At 35.7% G+C, this 13541-nt stretch overlaps 1 protein-coding gene across 6 annotated transcripts in view; it reads right to left on the bottom strand.

Annotated features, from left to right (window-relative positions):
• pde4d (phosphodiesterase 4D, cAMP-specific) overlaps nt 1–13541 on the bottom strand; it is a 974428-nt gene that overhangs the window by 272245 nt on the left and 688642 nt on the right. The window contains exon 1 of one of the 6 annotated variants that reach the window (XM_051930175.1): nt 5285–5470. The exons of the other annotated variants lie outside the window; for them this stretch is intronic. Coding sequence (XP_051786135.1) covers nt 5285–5460 — 176 coding nt within the window. The 5' untranslated portion in view covers nt 5461–5470. Of the gene's footprint in view, nt 1–5284; nt 5471–13541 lie in introns of those variants that run through there. 6 annotated transcript variants of the gene reach the window in all.

A 13541-nucleotide genomic window follows, 5' to 3' on the forward strand; every position in this document is an offset into this window, starting at 1 on the left:
CAAGGGACTGTGCTGCACCTGTGATGCTTGAATTAAGGCAGGTGCCCCAGCTGGTCACGAGTCCTACGCTGGTGAATCCTATGTGACAAAGCCTAGAAAGAAAGAGGAATGACGTAAGAACATCTATGTTAGTTAGAATATCCAGTGGTGGCTAGGTGGTCTTTAGCCATTGGAATCCCTGCAGATTTTGTTTATTTTTTTTCCGTCTTAACTGGAGTTGTTTTTGGTTATTTCTGTCCTATATGCCATCTGACATTATCTTTGTACTCATCTTCAAAGACTTAGAATACTATCTTCTTCTATAATACGCTACCGTGGCTGTTTGTTTGTCTGTCCAGGATTTTAAATCACCTGTAGCTCGCAAACCGTTTCACTTATTGACTTGAAATTTGGTACACATATACTACGTGACGTCTACTATCCGCTTTTGGGGTGATGATTTTATTACTCTTTTTATTATTATTTTATTTTATTGTACAACCAACTCTCGGCAGCGCGCAGCAGGGCGGCCGTGCACGCATGTGTATGGGCGCAGTTCTCATTCCCTACCACCTTCGCTAATCGTTCTTGAGGCATATTGAAGACTTAAGTGCCAGATTAAGTGAAAAATTAAAGAAAATGTACTAAATAATTGCAACACAAAAGCTAACTTAATCAATTTTAACGCAAAAAGATGCCAACGAAAGGAGAAGCAGCGGGCCGCTAGGGTGGAGTAAAGAAGAGCTGCTCAGGAAACAACAAGCACATCAACCTCTGAGCAAATGAATGCTAAACGTACAGAGAAAGAGGAGGAATACTATGAATGCTCAAGTCAAGTGTATTCACTGCACGTTATTGTGCAGTGTGCCGTTACTGGTACTGTATATTAAATTACACTTTTCTACTAATTATACAGTATATCTGTGTTATATGGACTGATATTGATTTTGTTTTTATTACTTATTCATTATTGTTCTTACCTAATTCAACTTGTTTTCCATTTCTTGTAACTATTTTGACATCTTGTAAAGCACTTTAAGCTACATTCTGTGTATGAAACTGTGCTATAGACATAAATGTTGTTTTTTGTGTGTATTAGATTATATTAAATTTTTAAACTGTTCACCATACAAGTGAGTATGGATGTTAACATACATACTGCTTTGCACAAAAGGCCATTTGAATAGAACTGGATTAAGTTTGTAAATGCATGAAAATATTTTTATAAATATGTAAAAACACTTCAGCTTTGTCAATGGATAAAAACATTATTGAAAATTAATAGAAGAAAAAATGTTTTGTAACCAACAGCAAAGCAGGGGTAACATATAGTTTTTACATTTATGTTGTTTGAGAGTAGTGCAGTGGATGGCAATTAGGCACCACACTTAATTTTAGATTCAGTGTTGCTGTGCAGTTTACTCCTACACTGCAACAGGTTTCCTTGAGGCCCTTCAATTTACTCCCAAGTCCAGAGGCATGGTATCAGGTCAATCAGCAACTCACCATTACCTGTTAGAGGACAGTTGTATATTTGCACTGAACTTTTTTACATGAAAGTGGCATATTTTTACCCATGCCACTTCTGTACTGCTAGCAGCAAAAACTGAGTGGCTAGGAATAAGGAAGGACCTTGAAATAAAACATCAGTCAGAAATCAAATCAAGGTCAAGAATTTTAATTAATTTGTTGTCAAAACCAAAATGTTAACCAACACATAATCTAAATAGGACATTACAATTTTCAAAGCCGGAAACACTCTAAAAACTTTCAAACTCTTATTGATTATATCCCCAACCTTGTTTGCTAAAAAAATGCTCCCTGACATTCAAAACCTTAAAATCAACAAAGAAGACTCCCAGAGAAAAATCCTTAGCCATGAAATGCATTTTAAAACTGTCTAACCTATAACTACTTCAATCACTGTACTATTTCTGATTTTAATGATCATCTAAAAAAGTATTTTAATAAAATATTACTGTAACAGCTTTACTTGGCTTATACTTTAAATCTAACGACACATAATCAAAAATAGTTAAACACAATTGTGATAGTTTATAATGTAGCAAGATCACTCTCAGTGTTTAGACATTTTTTAACTCTATAACTACTTTAAAATACACAATTTATGAGCTGGTAGGGAAGACTCAAAAGAAGAAATAATATTTTACAAAATTCTGAATATTTCTAGACCCCAAAATCCTATAATAATAGCAATACATTAGCGTTGCTTTGTCTAACTACTGAACACAGATATACGTGTCCTGAAATAACACGCCACATAGCTTGTATTCTGACTGCTGTCTAGAGGATTAAGCTTGCAATGTGCAAAGCATATCTATTCCCTCTAATCAGCCCAAATGTATAGCTTATGGTTGTAGGGAAATTGCCTGGAACAAGATGACAGATTCAGTTCTGGAAACCTTCCTAGTAATATGCATTTTCCTTGAATTATTGCTATAGCATTATAATACCATACCATATAAACAATGGTGCAAATTAATACTTAATTGTTTATTCCTGTGTTTTGTAGTAAGTAGCTGGTTTTAACTATAATTAAAATTAGTTAATGCTGTACAAGCCCTAAATTTAAATAAACAATAGCATGATGAACACCTGCAAGTAGGTGTTATGTTCCCCAAGACCTTACGGGGGGCAGAGTGGACCTCTAGTGCAGTATGTTTGGACACCAAGGAGAACTGTGTATCTTGAGTGTCTTTGGCATGGAAGTGCATAAAGTGGCTGCTGAGAGTAAAACACCCGATGTTTTAAAAAACAATATTTATTTCTTTAGCTTATTTTTATACAGAGGATGTAGCTCAAGGTGCTTTAAAAGATGTCAAGGAAATTGTTAAAAGAAAAGAAAAACAAATTAAAGGAAGTAAGAATAATAATGAATAACTAATAAAAAATCAATACAGTGTCTAAACCCCTTGAAATTGTTCTAAAGGTTTATCTGCAAGTGGTTCATGTCTTGGGCTTAAAAGTTCTATCAAGAATATATGTTGTTTTACTCCTTTCAGTGTAATTCTGAGTTTTCCCTCTTATGTTTAACAGTTTCCTTCAAAAATGTCTCATATTTGATACAGTCCACAACATGTATGAATTTTTTAGGAAAGATACGGTGCAGTATCTCCTCCAAAAACGTAAGAATCAACATAAAGTATGTATAATCAGGCAAAGTCACTATTTGTTTGGAGTTAATTTATTCTCCCAATATCTTTATGGTTTTTCTCTCACATACTAAAGACATGAAGGGTGGATTAAATAGTAAATATACAGTAAATTAACCCTGTCTGATTCAGCATGGGAGTGAAGGTGTGTTTGTGTGAGGATGCCTGTGAATGAAGATTTGCACCCCATCCAGGGTTGGTTCCTAACTTGAGCTCAATAATTCTGGGATAGGCTTCAGGCTAAAACCCCGATCCTATAATTGGATTAGCAAGTTTAAAAATGTATGAATAGATTCTGCCATTTTTAATGCATACTAAACAGCCTGGCCTCATTCCTGACTATCTCTGGTTTGTCTTACAGGGCATCTAAGTGGGGTTACATTGTAACAGGGCACCAGAGGTTATTTTGGCAGAAGGCTGTGCTATTCTCTTTCTAATCCAGAATGTTTTTCGCTTTCAGAATTCAGCTTACCACTTTTAGGTAGTGATTTGTGCAGATTTTATCAAGCTAATGATATATTTTTGAATGAATCCCTTAGAATAACAGCACATGTAATCTCTGAGCCCATGCCACATTATCATTTTAAAAGATGTAAAATTTATTTTCTCAGAACAATTCAATTTCTGTATGGTTCTGTGGGTCAAAGAGTTTTTTGAAAATTTTACTTACTACCATAACGGTTAGGCTGTGGATAACAGAATGCTATTAAAAGTAGTGGTCAGAACTGAGAGCAAAGTATTTATCAGAACTACTACTTGACAATTCCCTTTAATAATTCTCTCAAACAAAGCAAGTACTTGTACTGCAATAAAACTAAGCCTCACTAGTCAGAAACATTGTTATATTAGCATGCAAGTTACTTAAAATGTGCAGTGACTTCAGCTTGTCAATATAAATCACCACCCATTATTTTTAAGGGCTCTCAGTTCAATGACCCTTTTTCCAACAAAAATAAATAAATAAACACAATCACTTAATGCTACCAAATGCCAACTTTCATTTTATTTAGTACAAATTGAAATGTGCCCTACCAATGGGTGACTTTGTTTCTGCTTTCTGGAGCATGTCTAATATTTTTTAAGTCCTGTGAGTGTGTAATCACTGCTGATTAATTGCAAGTTTGAATAGCTGAAAGAAAACCTTAAGTGACACCAAATTGAAAAGGCTTTGGTATGATTTGCTACGATACTGAAGTATTCAGAAAAGCAAGTAAAATGAAATTCTGAAATAATATTTGTTGGTGTAATGCACCAACAATTTTTACCAATTACTACTTTAAATTCTCTTTTATTATAGCCAGAACTTTTCCACTCTCCTGTAGTCATTCAGGGATAAAAGCTTTATGCATTTAGACAAATGCCATGGCCCAGGCTGTGACTCTGTTTATTAGAATGATGAGCAGAAAGAGAGTACAGCGATATCAGTTACCTGTTCATCACACGATTTGAAAAACATATGTGTACCTTTTCAAATAAGGCACATAGGAAAACAGAAATGATAGGCGCCTAGGCAAGATTAATTTCTCTTTAAAATGGTCATGTTGGCAAAGGACTGCAATGAATTTGCAGCAGGTTAATGTGCAGCTATAACCCTAAAAAAACAATACATGAATAAGGGAAGTAAATCTTTCTGAGTAAATAATAAATTTATTTTAAAGCAGATGCACTGGCAAAAACAACCTTTTACCAGTCACACTGCCTTAACCATCCTGTTTACTGTGAATACTGGTAAACAACATGATTGAGTTGCATTATGGAAATGATTAAGTAGATATTTTAAAAGAGGTCATATATATAAAAATATATTTTTAACAAATATCTGAAAAGAGTGGCCCATTTACTACATCGTCAGCCCTAATCCGTTTCAGCCAACGATAAAGCAAAGAATGCAATAAGAAAAATATACAGTATATACATAGATTTTCAAAACACACCTTTCCCTCTTTGGCAGTAATTCTCCCCATAAGTAGTTTTCTTTATCTATTATCAAAAGATCGAATGCTAACTGGTTTGGAAAATAATAACTTGAAAACTGCTCACTGAGGCTAAAAGACAAAACCAATCTAAACAGAATTAAAATCACAGAAAATAAACTATGCAAACGACAGGAGAGAAACAAGCAAAGCAGATACCTGTAGGATTTTAGGAAGCGCATTCTCTTCTTGCTCCTGCCTGAGCACCGCGGGCCAAAAGCTCCAATGGGGTCCCAAAGAAAGGCCATCAGCAACAAAGTGGCACAGATGACAGAGAAATAACAAAGTGCTAAGGAAAGCAGGGTTATGTAGATTTGGTTCCTTGCTCCAGTCATACAGCCCACTGAGCTGCATAAGGGAATTTCCTCTTTGTGACACGACACTCTGAATGTCTCAGAGAGGCAACTAGAGGATTTTGCATGCTCAGTGACACCTGCCCTTCAGAAGAGCTCAGAACTAAGCACTGTCATTTGCTGTTATCTTATTACTGATTTGGGAAATGCTTTAATCTATGCACCTGTTTCTTTTATTATTAGATAAAAAAAGTCTAAACATTGACAACTACCTTTTGAAAAAGTTACCAAAAGAAAAGCACCCACAAAAGATTAAAAGTTGTTACAAAAGTGGAATTGAGTCAACTAAGTTGATATTTGTATGGTCTTTATGCTAGATATCAATAAGATAAACTTATGGAACTATTTAAATGCATATTTTGTATGGCACATTTAAGATTACCTTTAGGATGTTGACCTTTTATTTTAGTGTAAAAAATAACTAAGAAAGCAATGCTCTTATATAGGTGCCCATCGAAGACAAAGTATATTTTTTATTATGGATCAGCTTTTTGCTTTCTAACCATAGCTCAGAGCCTGGCAAAATAAAGTTGTAGCATTTTATATATGAAAAAATTAACAAGCATCTTAATTAAATCACAGAGCCAAAACTGCAGATACATTTTCGGTTTTACATTACGCTAGGCTCGAATATGCATTTATTGCCATGTGCTTATTATTTACCATGCTGAACTATGCATTATTTGAAAAATGTGCAGTGCTTGTCATAAAACAAACACCACCAGTGCCAAAAACACACACATGGACTTACACGCATATCCCCCCGAGAAGATTAGCTGTGATACACATTAAGGAATCCTCTCTAAGGTTTCCCAGCGTATACACCCACGCCATCTAACACCAAATGACGTCTGCCTGCATCACTGGCAGTCTGTCTGAGAGGAATTAATCATCCTAGTGAATCCCATCCCCCCCACACCCCCTCTCCACCACCACCACTACTGCTGTCTATCCACCACTCACTCAATGCAGGGTTTAAATTTAGACTGCTTGGCTGTCTTTTGCAACAAGACACTTCATTGGCACTGATAAAGATGAACTGATTTGTTTCAAGAGAGTCATCTTTGTCAAATATGGAGTTCCATCAGATAATGTTTACTGAAAAACCCACATTAAAAAAATAGGAATTCTTGATTAAAATGATACCGCCATTTGCGCACAGTGTATGTGTGAGATTTTGTGGATTTCATCACCTCACCAAAATGGCACAAGCCTGCATAAAGTCACGTACAGAGAGTCGCTCAGCATTCCAGTTCCAATGTGGAAAGTCAGGTGCCAGTAGGGAGCGGTGCACCCCATAACACAAAGTGCTCTATAAGGGTAGCACAGCACTGAAAAACAGTTGTAAACTAGGAGGAAAGTGATAGAATTGTCCTGGGACACTTGAGGTGTGCAGACCCAGCAGGTGCTAGGAATGTCTGCCCTTCCATTCAGACAGAAAGTAAGGAGAGGAAGGGCTGGCTACAGGTTGCAAAATCTCTTGCTTTTTTATAAAAGGAGGAAACCAAACACAGTAGAGGTCAAGACCATATCAGAAGAGCTCCTGGATGCAGCAGGCAGAAAGACAGTACTCCCAGAACCAAAATGAGGATGACGTCGGAAGTGTGTTTGGCTTAAAATGATTCCTAAGTGCAGTTACAGTTTTATTCATAATTTTCAAATTGCCTTCTACGAATTTTAGAATGCCAGTTTTAGAATGTACATTGATATCTTTCACTCATATTAACACTTTACCCTCAAAGGACAATTTTTAGAATTAGCAAACCCAAACAGTATTTTTTAATAAAGTTTTGGAGTCCCAAAACCTTAATCACAACAGATAGCTCAAGGTCACTACAGCAGAAAAGTCACCTCTGACTCCAAAAGTGATTCTCAGGCACGTTGTTTACAGCTGCCTCATGGAAGAATGGAGATTAAGCCTACAGTTGGGGGCAGAGTTGAAGTTGAAGCTCACTAACAGGAGAAAGAGTTCAGTGCTATGAGAGGAAGAGGGGAGACAGAGAGAGATGAACATTGGTAATTAAGCAGTGGGTAAGTTGATAAGCCAGTCCACTTGCTACACAAGGGTAAAAGACCTGTTTAGGTACACTGGGAGAGGCTAAAGTGTTTTAATTTCTAGCTTTACTTTTTTATTTTTTAGTATATGATTTGTTTTTTCAAGCTGAAGTTATTTCTTCACAATCATCATCTCAAGTTTTCCGCATGAAAATGCATTCTAAAATGATTTTATTATTTATTGATATTTTATAGTGATTAAAAAAAATAACCCATTATTGTGTTTTATATTGGAGCTAATGGATACAAGGGATTCTATTGTGAAGAAAAACCATACAACTTACCAAATACGCCTACTTTGAAGCAGTAAAGGCTTTGATTTAAGAAAACTTGCCCTTTGCTTTCTTGAGGCATGCTTGTTATTATAAAAGTAAACTGGAAAGAATGCATTTTATCACTAATTCTTGGGAACATTTTCTGGTGGTAAGAATACATTACTTGTTATGTGCACGCACAATAAAAAAAAATACTGCGAAAATGAAAAATAGAACAGACTGAAGCACCAAAAACTAGGAAAATGGTTAGGAAGATGGATGCATTATTATTATTATTAATATTATCATATAAAAATATATGAATAGAATAATGGATGGAAAATATTGAGGACAACAAGTATCCGTCCATCCATCCATTATCCAACCTGCTATATCCTAACACAGGGTCACGGGGGTCTGCTGGACCCAATCCCAGCCAACGCAGGGCGCAAGGCAGGAAACAAACCCTGGGCAGGACGCCACCTCACCGCAGGGCACACACACACACACACACACACACTAGGGACAATTTAGGATCACCAATGCACCTAACCTGCATGCCTTTGGGAGGAAACCGGAGCACCCAGAGGAAACCCACGCAGACATGGGGAGAACATGCAAACTCCACGCAGGGAGGACCCAGGAGGCGAACCCAGGTCTCCTAATTGCGAGGCAGCAGCACTACCCATTGCGCCACCGTGCCAGACAACAAGTATGATGATGATAATGTTATTATTAATATTGTTAGAACAGTAGAACATTATTATTATCCAGGTGTTGTTCCTGTCTTACACCCTATGATTGCTGGGATAGGCTTTAGCTGCCATGTGACCCTTCCCTGGATAAGTAGATTAGGAAGATGGGTAGATGAATGGATTATCATTACTACTATTATTATTATTATTATTATTATTATTATTATTATTATTATTATTATTATTAGTGTGTCTACAGTGAAGGAAAAATACTTGAACAGGTTAATGTATGGAGGATACTAAGGACAGCAATAATAATAATTATTATAGTTGGGCAGCACAGTGGTAGCACTACAGTCTTGGAGTGAGGAAACTAGGATTCATGTTCTGGGTGTTCTCAGAGTTGAGTTTGCATCTTCTCCCCAGGTGCTTCAGTATCCTTCCACAGTCCAAACACATGTAGATTAGATGAATTGGTGCTACTAACGTAGCCCTATTGTGTGTGTTCGCCCCATGATGGACTGGCACCTTGTCTGGGGATTGTTCCTGCCTTGCATTCAGTGCTTGCTGGGATAGGCTCTAGCTGCACCATGTCCCTGCCCTGGATAAGAGGGTCAGGAAGATGGCTGGATAGTTGAATGCATATCTATAACATCAGTTTAGCTCTTGTTACTTGATTGCAGGCTACATGCATGCTCAGTATTCTCTCTCACCAAAGCACATGCACGCATTATCAATCCAGCCGCAGCAAGGGAGCATTTTTGCAAAATAAAATAAGCTTCTGTATAGTGAAAGGATATAAGTGATCATAAGTGAGACATCTTTGGTTATTATTGTCTAGCTATATACAGAACAGAGACAACAATTCACATCTGGGCATCAACATTCAATGTCAATAACAGCACTTGGGGTGACCTTCTGTGGTGAATCCATGCCTCTGGCAATGAAAGGTGCTGCAGAGGAAGAGGAGCTGAGAAGGAAAGTGCATAGCCAGTCTCCTTTTAAAATGGGTGACTCTGAACATAGTGGTTTGCTTTTGGCTTTTTATCTTTCTGAAAATAACATATACACACTGTTTTACAAAATGTGTATAATCTCAAGATGCGGATCGATACTTGATAACATTTTTGGCTTGAAAAATAGACATATTCGGTAAATTTTAAAGCTTTTCTTCACAATGTGACCTCAATACCTATTAGCTCCAGTATAAATTACAAGAGCAGGCTAATTACAGTATTTTTAAAAATGTATAAAATATACTTCACTTTGGAATGCAGCTTCATGTGACAATCTAATATATACCATGACTGTGAAGAAATAAGTTTAACTTGAAAAGTACCAAACATACCCTTGAATCCTTTCCCACGTATGTGCAACTGTTATAATACATATTTGAAAATACCTGTGTGAATGTGAAGAATTATGGGTTTATAAAAGAATTTTCAACGTTTAAAACAAAGACATTTTTGTTTGCATTCTTTTATAATTGTTTTTATTAAAACTAGGGAGCTTTGCCCCCTGCTTGCTTCACCGGCCGAACTCTGTTACAGTATTTCACTGAGTAATATTTTCTGTTTGTTTGCACTAACACGATCTTTACTATCATTTTTTTTAAGACTTTCAAATTTTCCTACTTCCATTATCTCTAATCTGCTCTGCATGTGTATTGCGCCAATGTTTTTGAATTCTTTACAACGTTCTACTTTGTCTTTTTCTGGCCCCGGGCGTGGTTAAATCTCTTCTGATTATTTCTTTCCTTATTTTCAGAATTTGCACATAGATTATTTTTGTTCTTTTTTGCATTCTTTTCTCTCCAACGCTTTTGGGTCTCTTTTCGACGCGCTGCTCTTTCTTCTTCGCTTAGTCATTGGCGTATCATCTAGAACGTACAAACTTTTTAAGAGCTGAGAGCACAGGAAGTGTGTCTGAGAAAAGTATTCCAACAACTGAGAGGTTAGATGAACGTGGTCTTGTTCAAAAATGGTTGTAAGTAGGGCGTGACTTGCAAAAGTCACCGTCTCACGGGACTTGCTTCCAAAGGTTGTAAGTATGACGTGACTTGACTGTCTCGCGGGACTTAAAAGTGTTTCTCTGTCTCTCTTCAAAATATCACGTCTCTTCACAGGAAAAAAAAAGTCTTGTCTCGTCCCAAGATTTTTTTTTTATAATAAAGAGATCTATTTTTCCATTTAGTGGCAAAGCTATTTTGTAACTTGTATTAGAAATTAAGGAACACTTAATTCTTTACAACAAAATGATTTAAAAATGTTTATGAAATGGAGCTTGCCTGGGGTGTTTAAATATCAGTACTAGCTAAAAAAGGATGCTATAATAACATATTAGAAAATGAAAAATGTAAAAATAAAAAACAAATATTTTGAAAAAACATAGTATCTTTAAATTGATGTTTTAAAAATTTGCTATAAATTGATGGTTGAACCATTGTGCTATAATTAATTAAATTAACTCTTCAGAACAAAATTACTATAGCCATTAGTGGCAAAACTAATACCACCTTTGTAAAAAATTGACTTACAAGCCTCATTATTTGATTAAACTAGTGCACTGAGTTAAGGAATGAAAGAAAGTAAAGGAATTGCTCTTCTCAGATTTTGCTACATTTGTTAACAACTACTGGATGAAAACCTGCAGACACAGCAGCCCTTCTAAATTCCATCAACCAAATAAGCTTCTTACAATGGCAGTAATTGAACAATCAGATTAAAGAATCTTACTGGAAAAAAAGTGTTTTCAATTGAGGCAGAATTCTGCTTTGCTTTTTAACTTATTATCTAAGAAGAAAGTGACTGCATTCTGAATTTGATCAGAACAATATTTGGCATTGATGTCGTCACATATACAGTATGTAATTAGAAGCAAAAGACTGAGCATTCAGCACAAAGAAAGCCCCTCACATGACCACCTGCTTATCTGGGGACAGAGATTAGGCACTAGTGAGGACACTCATTTTTATAGATTAGAAGCTTACTGAGATGTATTTTTCTAGCCTGAATAACAACAACATTTCTAAAACAAAGCAATATTAGGTGTACTGTTAGTATTAAGTCATATTTTGAATAATGTTTCATGACTTGAAATTTAGTTATGTTTGCAACTGCCTAAAAGTAATATATATAAGAAAACACCAAGCAATTTATAAGTGTTGATATGTTGATGCATTGCTGGCATGTTGCTGCTCTGCAGCTAGAGGAGAGACTATGGTGAAATCCCTGACTGGTTCTGTCATTATGGGGCCTGCATGTTCTCTTCGTGTCTGAAGGAGTTTTACCAATGTACTCCTGTTTTACAGTACTCTCACATTCCAAAGGATCTGTGTTACAGTAGGTTAGTTTGAGACTCAAAATTTGCCTGTTATCTGTAAAGTAATTGTGGGTTGGCTTCTGCTTTGTGCCTGCCACTTCCTGGATAGGTTCTGGCCACAGAACGTCCTTGAACTCGGCAGAGGAGGTATGAAGAACGGATAAAATAGATACATTTTTATTAGCGATAATAATAATCATTCTATAGCTATTGTGTATAAGGAGAGCTGCTATATAAATGTAATGAATTATTATTATTATTATTATACTTAGAATGTAGGCATATTTATTATGACAGTTTATGTACATTTTTGAATCTTTATACTTTATTTTCAGAACGTTAAAATTTCATCAAATTTATGGTGTCCTGTTGAATGTTGATGTCATAGTTCAAATGACTGGTTATAGGCTGAGAATTCTGCAATGCACCACGGAAAACAACATATGATAAAGCAAGTGCAGCTGTATTTCATTTAAAATTCTATCATGTTTTCATGTTTTTCATTCAAACCTGAAATGCGTTACATAGTAAGATTAAATATACCAATATGCAGTGAATTAAATATATAGATAGATAGATAGATAGATAGATAGATAGATAGATAGATAGATAGATAGATAGATAGATAGATAGATAGATAGATAGATAGATAGATAGATAGATAGATAGATACTTGCTGTCTTTGTCCCTGAAAACACAAAAATGTCATGAATTCTAGGATTTTTTAGAAAGAATACTAAATAAACATTTAACGCTATATACTGTACCTATCGGTCTACAGGTCTATTTATGGTGGTCATGGTCTCTGTAAAAGCACTTCGAAAACAACCTGTTTTCCCCCTCTAATTGTCTCCTTCACATATGTAAAAGTTCTGTATGCCTCCTTTTTCACCAGAAAGATGATATATTGATATATTTTTTACTAGCTGTGTTACTTGGCTTCGCCCGGTAAATTTCGTAAGACAATGGACCTCAGTTATAGTACTTTTTTTCTGTATACATTATTTGTAGTTTATTTTTCAGCATTAGCTAATAATGTTGGCAGGCAGTGTGGGGTAGTGGTTAAAGCTTTAAACATTTAGGTGGTGGGTTCAAATCCTGCTACTGACACTGTGTGACCATGAGAAAGTCACTGCACTTACCTGTACTTCAACTGCAAAAATAAAAGAAATGAAACCAATTGTTAGTTTGATGTTATGCATCAGCTTGGATAGAGGCAACAGTCATATTAGAAATAATAATAATATTATTAGGTCACTAGAGCTGCCTACTTTTAAAAGTGCTATATACAATTACACATGAGTAAAAATTCTTGCAATTGATCAGTTTATGCTTTTGTAGTAACTTGGCTTTTGTTGATGGTCACTGCAAAGCAGAATTTTACACAAAAGGGTTTTCTTTTGAAATGAAACAGATAAATATTATTAATAATGTAACATTCGAGTATCCATTATTATCATTATTAGCTGTTCACAATTTTTCACTTGTTTATGTCTTTGAGTCAAGTATTTAGTTAGTGTTTTTTATTAGTTGTATGATCATGCTAGTATTTTGTTGCCATAGCCTTAGGCAGACACTAAAGAGCTAACACTGAATTGTGTTTCACTATAACTTCTTACAAACAGCAATGGCATTTACAGGCTGCACATTTAGGTGGCCCATGCAATGAATTGAATGTTTTTAATTTCGAGATTGTTTTCTCTTGTGCTTGAATTGGAAGAAAATAACTGCTGATACT

The sequence above is a fragment of the Erpetoichthys calabaricus genome, chromosome 7 (assembly GCF_900747795.2).
Source record: "Erpetoichthys calabaricus chromosome 7, fErpCal1.3, whole genome shotgun sequence".
NCBI lineage: Eukaryota > Metazoa > Chordata > Cladistia > Polypteriformes > Polypteridae > Erpetoichthys > Erpetoichthys calabaricus.